General features: G+C 49.7%; 2 protein-coding genes across 3 annotated transcripts in view; one reads left to right on the plus strand and one right to left on the minus strand.

The window, feature by feature from the left end:
- ARID1A (AT-rich interaction domain 1A) overlaps positions 1 to 3,813 on the minus strand; it is an 86,188-nt gene extending 82,375 nt beyond the window's left edge. Inside the window, exon 1 of one of the 2 annotated variants that reach the window (XM_008961658.6) lies at positions 2,293 to 3,813. In XM_008961658.6, the coding sequence (XP_008959906.3) occupies positions 2,293 to 3,426 (1,134 nt within the window). In that variant the 5' untranslated portion in view covers positions 3,427 to 3,813. The remainder of the gene's footprint in view (positions 1 to 2,292) is intronic. The other variant, XM_014344091.4, reaches the window with a different exon arrangement.
- On the plus strand, positions 3,425 to 7,914 carry LOC134730832 (translation initiation factor IF-2). Its single transcript, XM_063606439.1, has 2 exons — positions 3,425 to 3,678; positions 3,806 to 7,914. Exons 1-2 carry the CDS (start codon positions 3,425 to 3,427, stop codon positions 4,542 to 4,544), a joined length of 993 nt encoding a protein of 330 aa, XP_063462509.1. The 3' UTR covers positions 4,545 to 7,914.
- The last annotated feature ends 6,992 nt before the right edge of the window (positions 7,915 to 14,906 follow it).

Below are 14,906 nucleotides of genomic sequence, written 5' to 3' on the forward strand. Positions count from 1 at the left end.
ACTAAATATTTCCAAACCAGCAGAATTCAAATCAATTTTGCTTTTAAATGAACCCTGACTTACTACCCCAAATGACTTATTCTAATAGTTTTCAAGAAAAGTAAAATTTTCAGCCAAAACCAACCAAAACAAGGGGAATGAGGGGAAAGAGGTTCAGACTATAGGATGACCCAGAGACAAGAGGATGCTGTCTTTAAGACAAAACTTTTCCTCCAGACACTAGAAAAACAATGTAACATTTCCCTATTTCTTGTCCAGATGCAGAACATCATGGAAGATGTAGAATCAAGGCACAGAGCTCCAGGCCCACCATCTAACACAGCTAATTTCAAAATCCCCAGCTCAAAAGAAGAGTAGTAAAGTAGCTCTAGGATGGGCTGGGAATACAGCTAGTAAGTGAACAAAATTTCCTCCTAGCACAAAAGCGCAAGGGGTTTGGGAGGGGATGAATGGAGCTTCCCCCTCTTTGAAAACATGTATGACTCCACAGAATACTCAATATCCCTGACCAAAAGCACTGCTGACAGAGCATGATGAAGATGGAAGAAAAGCAACAAAATAAAACAAGATAGAATAGTGTAACAAGGTACTCAGAAGTTGCAATTTCTAAGCAAATCTTAAGTGTCATTCTAGGTCGTATCTTCGTATCTTGGAAGACAAGAAAAAAAGTGGAACATACATTAAAATGCAAACGAATAAACTGGCCAGTCTCTATTTCAAAGCTCTAAAATGACTGATGACAAAACAGAAAACTAGACTTTTTGTTATTCCAGGAAAAAACAATTTCACCAGACCAAGCCTTTAGGAGAAAGTCCCTCAAGATCATGAAAGACACCAGCTTCCCTTTAAATTAAGCTGCTATTCCAAAGTTCAATTAACAAAAGAAAGTGTTAACAAGATTCAACATGTAAACAAAGAATGAGGCCAGTCTTCCTTAAAACAGAACGCTTGAACCTAATATAAAATTCCTCAGAAAGCTCCCAGTTCTAAAAAAAATAACAAAAACTGTTTTCTGCCCCCCCATAAAGATCCCACATTTGCCACTCAATAAAAAGCCCAGTAAAATCATTTCAATTCTGCAAAGCAACCAGTGTCAAAATTACTCAAGATAAATGCATCTTCAGAGCCATCAAAGAAGTCATTTATACCATCAGGAAAGTCACAAAACCAAAACAAACAGCAAACCCATTGTAGAGAAAAAACTCAGCTACTGTTCTGACAACACAGAATTCATTTCAGGCTGCATAAAACGTAACAAGCAAAATAAATCCAAGGTACAAGCAAAATGCCATTGCCTCCTCTTTTGTTTGGGCACAATGTAACAAGGGCAGGCTGTCTGAGGCTTTGCTGCTGCTGATACAGTATTGCTACTTAAACCTCCCTCCTCAAGGTCACAGCCAATTTCAGCTCTGGAATAAAAGGCAGATAGTGGCAGCGATAGTTTGGGTTATCACTGGCAGAAAAGCAGAGTGTAAAAGTTTATGAGCTCATCAGGATTGTTGTACCATTACATCAGAGGCAATTATAAATGGCCAAGAGCAGGAGATGGGGAGCCAATCAGATCACAGATAGGATGTCAACCTAAGACCAACTGTCTCCTGGCTTTGACAGAAGGATTTTACCTCCATAATTCAAATCCCAAACCAAAGCAATCTGCACTTACTACTCCAATCACTCAGCTGTTTACCAGCACTTCCAGGGAGAAGCCCAGGCCACTGGGCCGGCGGAGCCTAAGACAGGAGATGGCCCGGGCTGCCCTAGGTGAACCGCAGCCGGCCTCTAGCAGCTCCCAAGCAGTCCCCTGCCCTCCCCTCGAGGTCCCCTCGAGCTCTAGGGGCCCTCTTTGAAAGCACAGATGGGGGGCGGCCCAGAGGAAGGCCGGGGGACGGAGAGGAGCGGCAGGTGAGCAAAGAAACGTTCATTCAACTCCTGGGCTCCTACCACTGCCTACACTCCTAACCTGAGCCCCCAGCACCCCCTCACCCCCGGCCAGGCCCTTCCCCGCACACTCTGCCCCGCACCCCCATCAAGACCCCTGGAGTTCGAAGGGACCAGGGGAGAGGAAAAAAAGGAGCAGACACCTCTGGGAAAACCCAACACAAAGGCTGAAGGAGGGAAGGAGAGGAAGGCAGACAGGCAGCCATTTTAAGAGAGAAGAGCCAGACAATGGCAGCTCCCCAGCAGTGGGGGCCCGGGACTGAGGGGAGCCCAAGGCTGTGGCCCGCTCACCGCAGCCGCCACCCACCCCCAGGACCACGCTCGCCCCAGCCCCCTCCCCACTCAGCTGTGTACCTGAGGGGTCCGGGCGAGCGGCTGCCCCCCGCCGCCGCTGCTCCCGGGGCTCATGGGCGCGTGGTGGCTCCTTTGTTGGGCCCCTCCCGAGGCGGCCGCCGCCGCAGCTGCCGCCGCCGCAGCCCCCCAACACTGCGAGGCCATGTCCGCCGGGCCCTTGCCGGCGCCCCCGTCCTGGGGCCCGCCACTGTAGTCGCCCCCGGGGTAGCCCTGGTAGCCCCGGGCCGAGCTGGGCGACGTGAGCAGTTGGTTGAGGGTGGGGGTGGCGGTGGGCTGGGGAGTTCCCCCGCTGGCCGCGGAGGGGCCGCCTCCCCCCATGGCCCCGAAGCGCTGCTGAGCGAAGGACGAAGACGACGAGGAGGCGGAGGCGCTGGAGGAGGGAGGCGGCTTGGAGCCGGCAGCCGCCGCCGCGCCGGAGCCCGGAGTGCCACCTCTCGGGGAGCTCAGCGCGTAGGCCGGGGCGGGCGGGGGGTAGGCGCTGCGGTTGGGGTAGTAGGAGTTGTATTGGTGGTTGGGGAAGCCGTGGTCGTGAGAGTTCTGCTGGGGCCCCGCGTAGGGCTCCAGGCCCCCGCCGCCGCCGCTCTGCAGCGCTGCCAGGCCAGGGCTTTGTTGTCCGCCATGTTGTTGGTGGAAGACGGCGGCCGCGGCGGCGGCGACGGCAGACGGGCTCCGGCCGTAGGGTTGCCCGAAGCCGTAGGCTGGGGGCGGCAAGGCGGCCGCGGCTGAGTGAGGAGGCGCCCCCACCCCATCGCTGCTGCCGCCACCGCCGCCGCCGGGCGGCTCCGTGAGGTTATTGTTCAGGGCGGGCCTAGGGCCCGCGTTCCCGTTCGAGTTCTTCAGGTCCGGCTCCGCGCCGGGCCCGCCGCCGCTGCCGGCTCCGCCGCCGCCGCCACCCCCATTGCTCTCGGCCCCGTCCTGCAGCTCCTTTCCCAGCGGCTGCGGCGGCCCCACGGCGGGGCCCTCGCTTTCCTGCCCGGCGGCTGCCTTCATTTCCCCGCGCTCGGCCGCTGCCGCCGCCGCCGCCTCGCCCCCCGCCTCCTCCCGCTGCTGCTGCTCGGCTTTCTTCAGCTCCGAGGGCGGCGGCGGCGGGTTGCCCAGGCTGCTGGCGGCGGCGGGGGCGACCTGCGCGGCCATGATCCCCGCTGTCTCGTCCGCGGAGAGACCCGGCCCTGTCTTCGTCTTCTCCCCCCCTCCCACCCCGCCCCGGGGCCGAGTCCCCCGGGCTGCCCTCCCCACCCGCCCGGGCGGGCCTCGCGGGGCTCCGCTGCTGCGCTGCGCTCGCTCCTCTCCCCCCCGCCCCGCCGGCTCAGGCTCCGGGCTGGCGGCGGCGGAGGAGGAGGAGGCGGCGGCGGCCGAGGCGCCGGCGGCTCAGCTGCTCCCGGCTCTGTAGGCTCGGGACCCGGCTCTCCCGGCTCATTCCCCCCAAGCCCTTGCCTGGGAATGAGGGGGGCGGTGGAGGCTCCGCTCCCCAGGGCCTGGCCCCGCTGTGACTCTCCGCTTTCTGCTGCCGGAGAAAGGAGGAGGGAGGGAGGGAGGGAGGCGAGGGGGAGGGGGCGGGGAGGGAGGGAGCGGGGGGAGGGGGACCCGGGACGGGCGGGCTGGAGGGCGCGCGGCAGCAGCCGGGGCGCCGGGAGCCAGAGTCAGAGCGCGGGCCGAGCCCGGCGCCCTGCCTCCCCTCGCCAGCTGCGGCTTGGGTCGAGGCTGCTGCGCGGCAGCGGGCGGGCGAGCAAGCGGTCGGCCGGACTGAGCGGCTAGAGCGCCCCACTCTCCTCCGAGTCCCCCTCACTCCGACACGAGGCTCAGCACTGCCATTTTACCCAGCGCCGTCGCGGCCGCCTGGCAAACCCGGAGTGGAGAGCGGAGCGGGCGCAGGCCGTGGAACGGACTCGCTCCCTTCCCTTCACAAAGGAGGAGGGGAGAGAACAAGCCGCGGCGGCGGCAGGCCCTCAGCCGCTTTCGCTAGGCAGCGCCGCCGCCGAAGGCTTCGGAGAAAACCCGGCCCGGAGCCCGCGCATCTCTGGAGCCTGCGCCGCCTCCCTCCCGGCGTCCCTATCCAGGTCTGTCCCCTCCCGGCCGTACCGAGGGGAGCGGGCAGCGTGAACTTTACCCGCGGCTGCAAAATTGGCCAGAGCCTGAGACCGCGGCCGCCTCGGCCCAGCCCTGACCCCCTGGCAGCGGGCCCGGTCCGTTGGCTGCTGCTTAGCACCTCTACAGCACTTTTCGTCTTCAAAGCCTTCTACGGACCCCGCTAAAGACCCAGCCTTTTTTACCCCCTTTGCAAGCCCGAAGGAATGACTGATCATTGTTCAGACGATTCGTTTCCCACTCGCCTGCCCTCATTAGCCGGTCCTTACAAGGCTCTGGGGGCATGAGGTCCGGATTATCCCCATTTTACAGAATTGAAAGAGAGGGGAGGGAACTGCCTGTCACTTAAAGTCAGAGGGCAGAGGAGGGCGACTTTAAAAAGAAGTGGAGTCACCAAAGCTGCCTTCGGTCTACTTGCCTTTAAAAAAAAAAAAATCAAGTTGTGAGCACATTCAACAATGGGATCAGAATATCAAAATGGATTTGAAGTCAAAACTGATCATCTCACCACTAACTTAAAATGGAGGCCACTGAAGTTGCTTTAGGAGCATAGAACAGTTACCCAGCAGGAAAACCTAAACACCGTTTCTCACTCCCTCTTAAGAAAACTTAGCCTACCATGACCAGTAGCCCCAGTCTCCAAAGACAGTACCTTCTAATACTGAAAACCCACAGAAGAGGCTCCAGGGACTGCAGGAACCTGAGTGTTCAAACCATTACAGAAGAGAGATGCAGAAAATGGAAACCATTTTCTCCTTGAAGAAAAGGCACAGTCCAACAAGTCACTTAGAAAATGGATGCTTGTCAGATTTGTTTTCTATCCTGTAGCGTAAAGATTGTTTAAAGTTTACCATTACATTCTAAGAGACCCCGATTGAGCTGGAGTTGGGTAGAAGGCCAGGTTTATCTGAAAAGATCGACATACACAGAAAGCTCCAGTGTTCTCCTGATCTACAGGCTCCACCAAATCCCAGCAGCAGCCTTTTCTTCCTCAGGCTGACTTGGAATGTTCTGATATGACAGGCTACAAAAGCCAGAGGAGATTCCAGCTCCTCACCAGACCCAAGGCTGCCTTGGGAAAGGCCCAGGCCAGAGTTCCTAGACACCAGGATCTCTTTTCCCCCTCAGATTTTGTAAAGGGAGACTTCATGGCCACAGGAGCATTATCTTAGATTATGCAGGACCCGGGAGTGCTGGCAATGTCCCTGGTCACTATGAATAATTCCAAAGCCTGAACTCATTTCTCTCACCAAGAAAACTTACTGCATCCTACACCAGAAAGGCAAAACCTTCCTGTTAATCTAAGAGTGATGAGATTTAAAAAAAAAAAAAATCCCACAGTTTTATTCTTCTCCCCTCCCCCGGCCTCAAGCCAAGAACCAAACCAGCCTACCAAGAAGATCCGACTGACTGGTATGGGCCAGTGCCCTCTTTTCACTCACAGTCCTCAGGGGCAACAACTCTCCCCGGTGCATTAGGTCCTAGAAACCAAATTATAGGCTGCCTCATAAATAGAGCTTGGCTATTTAATCAACTGCCCCTGAGCTGGCAAACAGTCCTGAGTCCTGCACACAAATGAGGATTTTTTTACATGCAATTACTCTGCCATTTTCCTCAGAGCTGGGGTGTAATGGGAAACCTGGAGCCCAGTGAAAATCTGGAAGCTAGAATGGATTTCTCTCCAAAGAAAGCCCTCATCCCCTTTCTTCAATGGCTGTGAAATATGGAAAGCGCCAAAAATCTCCTTCCCTACACGTGGGCAAGCTGTTTTGAAAACAGTCACCATTTTTCTCTAGCAATAAGGTAAAGTGCACAAAAATCTATCCACCTGGGTTGGAGGAGATAATGTGGAATTTCTCTACTTTTTTTTTTTTTTTTTTTAATTCACTGGGGTTCTCTTCCACTTTTACTTTTAGAGCCCCACACCACAATCCCAGGAACTGTTGGGCTGAGGGAACTTTTTTAGAAACTGGCCCATCAGCTTTCCCTAGGGGCAGTGGCAACGGGAAAGCGGGGGAGGGGAGGAGCTGGGCACGTGGCTGGCCCGAGCAGCGAGACCCCGGCTGGGGGCAGTGGGTCCTCCCTTCGGTGGAGTTTTTCCCCCACGGCCCCTGCCTTTTAACCCCACACCCAGGCAGCTCAGGAATCCCGGCGCAGATTGGAGAACTAGGACTAGGACAGCGCTACCCTCGCGAAAGCACCTCGGCCAACAGCCTGATGGCAAATATGGACTGAATCGTTGACATGGAAACCGGACTAAAGTCTCGCTAGCTCTCCCTCACAGGAGAGTTCTTATCGCCGTCCCCGACCGCACGGCACTTAGCAAACGCGGACTGGATTTGAGGCCTGGAGGATCAGGCGGAGTTTCTGGGCGTATTAACTCCAGCGGCAGAGCAGCCAAGGAAGGGGGCAGGGCTGCCAGGACAAACCGGCTGAAAATGGCAGAGGATGTGCTCCCATTTTATCCGGCTGCACAGCGTGCATGGATTGGGCCCGAGGACAAGGGAACAACCTATTAAAATCCAGAGAGTCAACTGCAAAATGTGGAACCGAGGCCTGGAGGGTTTGCTAGGAGAGGGAAACGTTTGCAGGGAAGACAGCTCTTCCTTTCTCGCAATTTGCTTCCCCTAAATGTCTGAAATACAAAACTCAACAAACAAACAGAAGATCGGGCTCGGCTCCTTCCTCCACCCAATCCTTGTGGGAGAAGTCGTCTTAAGCCCAGGGACCCTAGCGAGGGTTTGCTTAGATTCCTAACTAAGGCGTGGAGAATCGCTGGAGCGCCAGGTTGTTGCCCCCACACGTTCCCGCCGCGGCACAGCAGCAGACACCCAGCAGAGCTCTCTCGAGTGCGAACTGGAGCTGCGAGTTTGAGCAAAAGGGCAACTATGTCAGTTGACGGAAGCCAGAAGCAGAGTTCAAAGCCTGGCGTGGATTTCCGTCTGGAGCTGTCTGTTCTTAAAGTTTGTAACTCCGTGTTAAGAAACAGCCCCAGCGGAGGCTTTGGGATCGGTGTGAAAGTCTAGCACTACCATCTGACAGCGAGCTGCAAAACTTTGGGCTGCATATTAAGCGAGGAAAGTGGATTGAAGCGAGAGTCAAGGCAATTCATTATGTTACCGGCTCCCATACGGGAGCTGTAAAATACGAACTGGATGCACACACGGAGAAAAATGGAATGAACTCGGAATGGCATTCAACAGCTCTTCGCGGTAAAACTGTGACTGCCAAGGACCTAGAATCCCAAAGGAGCAAACCAGGAGGCCTCAAACTTGGTTGGCACACTATAAATGCTTTTCTAGATCTTTTCCCCACTCATCTCAAACTCTTAAGCAATTTGGGGTCATTTATATTTCAGAATAAGGAACACATTTTGAGAAATGTTAATTTCTGAATGAGACTTTTTTCCCCCAAAGTAGCTGTGAAAAAAAGAGCCTCAGGCATAAGTCACCCAGCTTATTTTGTCTCAATATAAATTAAAAATTACCCTCACCACCACCTCCACCAAAACTAAAATAAAAAATAAAATAAGTAAAAGTCCAGGCTGGTCTGGCTTGTGGCAGGTTTCAAACAAAAATAACACCCAGGCCGGGCGCGGTGGCTCACGCCTGTAATCCCAGCACTTTGGGAGGCCGAGGCGGGCGGATCACGAGGTCAGGAGATCGAGACCATCCTGGCTAACACAGTGAAACCCCGTCTCTACTAAAAATACAAAAAATTAGCCGGGCGTGGTAGCGGGCGCCTGTAGTCCCAGCTACTCGGGAGGCTGAGGCAGGAGAATGGCGTGAACCCGGGAGGCGGAGCTTGCAGTGAGCCGAGATCGCGCCACTGCACTCCAGCCTGGGCGACAGAGCGAGACTCCGTCTCAAAAAAAAAAAAAAAAAAAAAAATAACACCCAGGGCCAGTCTAATATGAGGAAAAAGATACCAAGGCTTTCATATTCTTCTAAGTACAGCCTCACTCACCAGTCTCACTGGTGAGCTTGCTGACCAGTGAGCTTATTTTTGTGGAAAAGACTGAGTAAAGCTACTACTAATATTTTTTTAAAAAACAAAAAACAAAAAAACGGGACTGGGGTTTCATAAAACCACTGGGCAGATCAGGAAATTTGGATTTCTTATTTCTGCTGAGCTCATTGAAGATTTGTATTCACCAACTAATACAAAAAATACTGTATGAAAAACCTACTTAAAGCTTGAGCCACGCGTGGTGGCGCACGCCTGTAATCCCAGCACTTTGGGAGGCCGAGGCAGGCAGATCACGAGGTCAGGAGATCGAGACCATCCTTGCTAACACGGTGAAACCCCGTTTCTACTGAAAATACAAAAAATTAGCTGGGCGTGGTGGCACCCGCCTGTAATCCCAGCCACTCGGGAGGCTAAGGCAGGAGAATCGGTTGAACCGGGGAGGCGGAGGTTGCAGTGAGCTGAGATGTCGCCACTGCACTCCAGCCTGGGCAACAAAGGGAGACTCCGTCTCAAAAAACAAAAAACAAAACAAAACAAAAAAAAGCTTGATAGCCTCTTCATAGTCAATCAAAAGAGAAACTTAACAATTTTGTGCTTGGTACTTATTACACTAAGCTGTTTTTAGATCTGGAAGGCTAAGCACCAACAATATTATCAAGGTAAGGTCACCGATCTTAGCACAGAAGGCTATTGCCCAGGAACAGGAAAAGTCTGTTATCTAGGATTTCCCATGTTAAACCAATGTAGGCTGCTTTTGTTTTGTTTTGTTCTTTAAAACCAACCTAGGGAAATTTCACACATATAAAATGATTATAAGGGAAGTTTTTGAGAGTTGACAAGAAAATCAGAAGGAAAAATCAAACACTGTATTCTAGGTGGAGATTTCTTTCAGCCCTTGCCTGCATAAAGCTTTCTTACACTGCCATTTTACTGAGTTAGGAAAAAGAGTCAGTGGGGAAGTTTCTCACAGCAACTCTGGAATGGATCTGGAATGGAGTCTTTTGTTCCAACACAAGTTCTGTAGAAGAGTTGGAAAGAGAAGGAAAAAACAGTGTAAGCACAGACAAAATGGAGGGAGGCAGGCATGCAGTCCTATGAAATAGGATAGGTGGCTAAAAAAGCAAATGTGCTGTCTGTTCTCTGCAAAGCAACCACCTTAAGAGAATCCTCCAGCATGATGATACTGGGTGTTTTTGTATAAGAATCAAAGAAAATCCAAAGAAATCTATTAGGTATAAGACAGGAATTGAGTGGCCCCTAATGAAAAACATTCTGACTAGCTTTAATAGGGTTTAAACCCATCTATCCCTACAGAAAATGCCTATTCCTAAAGATAAAATGGACCAAACAAAAAAGTCAGGCGTGGGAGTGACTACTATAGTCATAGTAGCAGTGTGGCACTCCACTCCAGTGAAATGCGGAACTTACCAATGACACCAAGGGAAAGCTGCCAGGAAAAATCAGACTGAGTTTTGGCACTTTTCCACATTATCACTTTCTTCCCTGAAATTTAACAATATTGAAACTGGATTCAGAAGTCACCAGAGGGGTTGGGGGTAGGGACCAGCAGGTTGGTTCTTATTGGCCTACCCCTCCAAAGAGACTACTAGAGACCTGTATAGAAGTGTGTTGTTGCTCTTCTAGTCTTGCTGTGGGAGGGAGAGAACAGGAGACAATGGAGGAAATAATCCAGCACACTTCATCAAGCCTATCCAACAAGCCATTTAAAAACAACACGGGAGGCCGAGGCTGGCAGATCACTTGAGGTCAGGAGTTCGAGACCAGCCTGGCCAACATAGTGAAACACCGTCTCTACTAAAAGCACAAAAATTAGCTGCGCATGGTGGCAGGCACCTATAATCTCAGCTACTCAGGAGGCTGAGGCAGGAGAAAATCGCTTGAACTCAGGAGGCAGAGGTTGCAGTGAGCCAAGATTGTGCCACTGCACTCCAGCCTGGGCAACAGAATGAGACTCTGTCTCCAGAAAAAAAAAAAAAAAAAAAAAAAAAGCACGGAAACACACACACACACACCTCTACCACAATGTGTATTCATTAATATAACTCATCCGCAAACTACACTCAAGAGCACACAGTGTTGTGCAACATTAGGCACTATTTTTGCCCCAAACACCAAAACCAGGATGGAGATTACACATTTTTACTAATCCCTTTCGACTTCAGAACAAAGCCCAAGAGCTCATTGAAGTATTTTTCTCCTAATCACTCACAGCTACTTAAAAATATGGATACTCTAATTAGCTGGGCGTGGTGGCGGCCGCCTGTAGTCCTAGCTACTCAGGAGGCTGAGGCTGGAGAATGGCGTGAACCCGGGAGGCAGAGCTTGCAGTGAGCTGAGATCACGCTGCTGCACTCGAGCCTGGGTGACAGAGCGAGACTCCGTCTCAAAAAATTAAATAAATAAATAAATAAATAAATAAATAAAATATGGATACTCTGTCTAACAAAAACCCGAGTTTGTGGCTAACGTGTTTGCCCCTTTAGCCCAGATAAAGTTGGAAGTCCAAAGGGTTTAGAAAAGAGGGATTCTAGTTGACTCCACCACACCTACCTTCCAGTTCTTTATGAAGTAGTAGCCAGTGTTTCCAAGGTGGAATCAAGGAGAGTGGAAGTACCACACAACCTTCGGAAAGAAAATATGCTCTAGGAAAAAGCTTCAAGGTGAAGGAGGTTGCAACCTGATTGGCTACTGAGGGTTTTTAGGAGTCCATCATTATTAGTACAATTTGTCACTGATTGTAGAGAGGGTCGACAGAAACCATTTTATAAGCTTAACCAAGTAATGTAGACCAAGACCGCAGTCTCTACCCTAAATACTCACCTTTCATGATGAAGCAACTTTACCCTATGCACTTGTTCATCCTCAGCAATCCTTGAGTTGCACATGCTCTTCTGACCCACTTTCCACCAAAATCGGTCTTCTCCTAAGGCTTAGAAATTTTTGTGAGCCTGTTATTCTTTCAACTAGAAATTAACAGTATGATGATTGCTAATAATAACCATTCCAAAGCTGTATTTTAAAACTTCATTAAGTACCTTGTTCCTTGATTTAACTACCTCCTGGAATACTTATTAATGCTATAGAAATTACATTTAGCACCGGGCACTGTGGCTTACACCTGTAATCTCAGCACTTCAGGAGGCCAAGGCGGGCAGATCACCTGAGGTCAGGAGTTTGAGACCAGCTCAGTCAACATGGTGAAGCCCTGTCTACTAAAAATGGAAAAATTAGCTGGGCGTGGTGGCGGGTGCCTGTAATCCCAGCTGCTTGGGAGGCTGAGGCAGGAGAATTGCTTGAACCCAGGAGGCAGAGGTTGCAGTGAGCTGAGATAGTGCCACTGCACCCGAGGGCAAGACTCTGTCTTGGGTGGGGGGTGGGGGGGGAATTACATTTAGCTACTACTTGGCAGTAGAATTTTATTTTACTTTATTTTATTTATTTTTTGAGACAGGGTCTCACTCTGTTGCCCAGGCTGGAGTTCAGTGGTGTGACCATGGCTTACTGCAGCCTTGACCTCCCTGGACTCAGGTGGTTTTCCTGCTTCAGCCTCCCTAATAGCTGGGACTACAAGCATGTGCCACCACATCCAGGTAATTTTAAAAAATTTTTTCGTAGAGACAGGGTTCGCCATATTGCCCAGGCTGGTCTGAATTCCTGGGCTCAAATGATCTTCCCACCTTGGCCTCCCAAAGTGCTGGGATTACAGGCATGAGCCACTGCACCCAACTGGCAGTAGAAATTTCTGAAATTCCACAATAAAATTCACAGGAGAGCCCTGCAATAGCAGTAGTGCTAGGACTAAATGCAGTGTCAAACAGGAGCAGTCATGCTGTGCCATAACCGTTCACTGACATCACCTTTTGACTGCCTGTGAGTGATTCATATTCTCAGTTATCTGCTAATGTGAAGATTAATTAATTTAGTAGGTTCTTCACCATTGCACACCGTGCTATAGGACCAAGTCTCCCCCTCACCTCCACCACACACATGCACACACATACACACAAACCTCTGGCATCATATTTTTGTGTGTGATGCCAAAATATGAGAAATATTTAACAGGAACAACAGGAGAAACATTTTCTTTTTTTCTGTTTTTTGAAATGGAGTTTCACTCTTGTTGCCCAGGCTGGAGTGCAATGGCCCGATCTTGGATCACGACAACATCCACTTCCCACGTTCAAGCAATTCTCCTGCCTCAGCCTCCCAAGTAGCTGGGATTACAGGCATGCGCCACCCCGCCAGGCTAATTTTTGTATTTTTAGTAGAGACGGGGGTTTCTCCATGTTCAGGCTGGTCTCGAACTCCCAACCTCAGGTAATCCACCCGCCTTGGCCTCCCAAAGTGCTGGGATTACAGGCATGAGCCACCGTGCCCGACCCAGGAGAAACATTTTCTAAACAACTAAAAATATGCAGGGGACCTGGATAATAAGGGAGGTTTGTTTTCTATTTTGTTTAAGGTTTTTACTTCTGTATTTTTAACCCTAGAAAACACACACTCTCGCTCTCTCTCTAAATATATATATATATATATATATATATATATATGTATGTATACTTTTTTTTTTTTTAGGGATCAGAGACGCTGGCCAGGATTAAGGTTATACCAAACATATTCCACACTGCCATTTTCCAAACTAAATGAAATAGCAAAAACGTGGAGAAGGAATTTACAGGAATGGAGTACTACAAAGACGGATGAAAACTCTACAGAGGTGTTCTTCTTGGAAGTGAGTGGGAGTAGGAGATGAGGAAAGGAAAGTTAAAGGCTTATGCCCTACTCAGTATTCAAAGCAAGGAGCATATAGTTTGAGAGCTAGCTCTACTTTTGAGACAAATGTCTAGACTTTCATTCTAAGTCAGGTTTCCAAATGGCTGTATCCATTCATAAACTGTAATAACCAGGATTTCAAATAGACTCACAAAATCCAGTTATAAGGACTATGTCTGCTTAGAAGCATCAGAGCAGAGGGTCCCCTCCAGTAGAATAGCCATCTCTTCACTGTGATATTTTGAAACCAGTTTGCCATTTTCCACTTTTTGGTTTGGGATGTCAATCCTTTCATTCAGTTTACTATAAATGGGAGATCCTCTTATAATTACTGTACTATGATATACAACATTGAGTATACACTACTGTTGTACCTCCCATAAAGTACGTTATAAGCTGATATCTACTTAAAAGGAAAAACATACCTCCAAAATAGTACAAGCCTGTTGGATTCAATATTTGTTTATAAGTTCTTAGCACTCAGATCAAGATCCCTCATTTTGTCAGGTACAGTGGCTACTCGGGAGGCTGAGGTGGGAGTATTTCCTGGGGCCTGGAATCCAAGGCTACAGTTCGCTATAATTGTGCCTGTGAATAGCTACCACACTCCTGGGCAACACATGGAGATGTCATCTTTAAAACAAAAACAGGCCAAGCCCGGTGGCTCACACCTGTAATCCCAGCACTTTGGGAGGCTGAGGCGGGCTGATCACTTGATGTCATGAGTTCAAGACTAGCCTGGCCAACATGGTGAACACCCATCTCTACTAAAAATACAAAAATTAGCTGGGCTTGGTGGCAGGCACCTGTAATCCCAGCTATTTGGGAGGCTGAGGCATGAGAATTGTTTGAACCCGGGAGGAGGAGGTTGCAGTGAGGCAAGATCGCACCACTGCACTCCAGCCAGGGTGACACAGCAAGACTCAGTCTGAAAACAAAACAAAACAAAACAAAACAAAACCCTCATTTTCCAAGAAAGCCCATGAACAAAGAGAAGAAAAACAAGGAAAAACTGAAGACATGGCAACTCCTATTTTATGGGACCTTAAAGAGGTTTTGGTGAGTACAAGGAAAATAATGAGTTTTTTTTTTGTACTTTGAGGTCACTGGTATAATTATCAAAGGTATTAATATCAACATTATTACTACTCTGATACTCAGGTTCACACATTAGTCATTTTTTTCTTGTAGAGGATAAGATAATTAAAGTAACTTATCCTTTTCTTCTGCTCTTCCCTTTCCTTCTCGCTCTTCTCTTTTTTGTTTTTCTTTTTTTTTTTTTTTGAGAGGGAGTTTTGCTCCGTCGCCCAGGCTGGAGTGCAGTGGCGCGATCTCGGCTCACTGCAACCTCCACCATGCCCGGCTAATTTTTGTATTTTTAGTAGAGATGGGGTTTCACCATGTTGGCCAGGCTGCTCTCAAACTCCTGACCTCATGATCCGCCTGCCTTGGCCTCCCAAAGTTCTGGGAATCACAGGCATGAGCCACTGCGCTGGGACTTTTTCCTTTTTTTTTTTTGTCTCAGGGTCACTTAGGCTCTCACACTGGGTGATTATACTTGGACTAAATAGCACAAAAATGTACACAATGTACAATTTATACCACACCGTATGCTCTCAAACTCAGGCTCCTGTACATAACAGTGCTCATGCCAAGGATTCCTGCGTGGTTTTGAAATCCAGTGCTCCTAAGGCAGCTATGTGGAATCATAAGATATTTGTTCTACCGATTCAGCTAAGTCTGGGTTTAGAATGGTCCTTGGTCTT

Source organism: Pan paniscus, chromosome 1 (assembly GCF_029289425.2).
Source record: "Pan paniscus chromosome 1, NHGRI_mPanPan1-v2.0_pri, whole genome shotgun sequence".
Lineage (NCBI taxonomy): Eukaryota > Metazoa > Chordata > Mammalia > Primates > Hominidae > Pan > Pan paniscus.

Excerpts from the sequence above, each read along its gene's own strand:
- LOC134730832 (XM_063606439.1), top strand. The coding sequence starts at position 3,425 with ATGATCCCCGCTGTCTCGTCCGCGGAGAGACCCGGCCCTGTCTTCGTC. Across the intron at positions 3,679-3,805 it reads GCTCAGCTGCTCCCGGCTCT|AAAGGAGGAGGGAGGGAGGG; the intron begins GTAGGCTCGGGA and ends CTGCTGCCGGAG.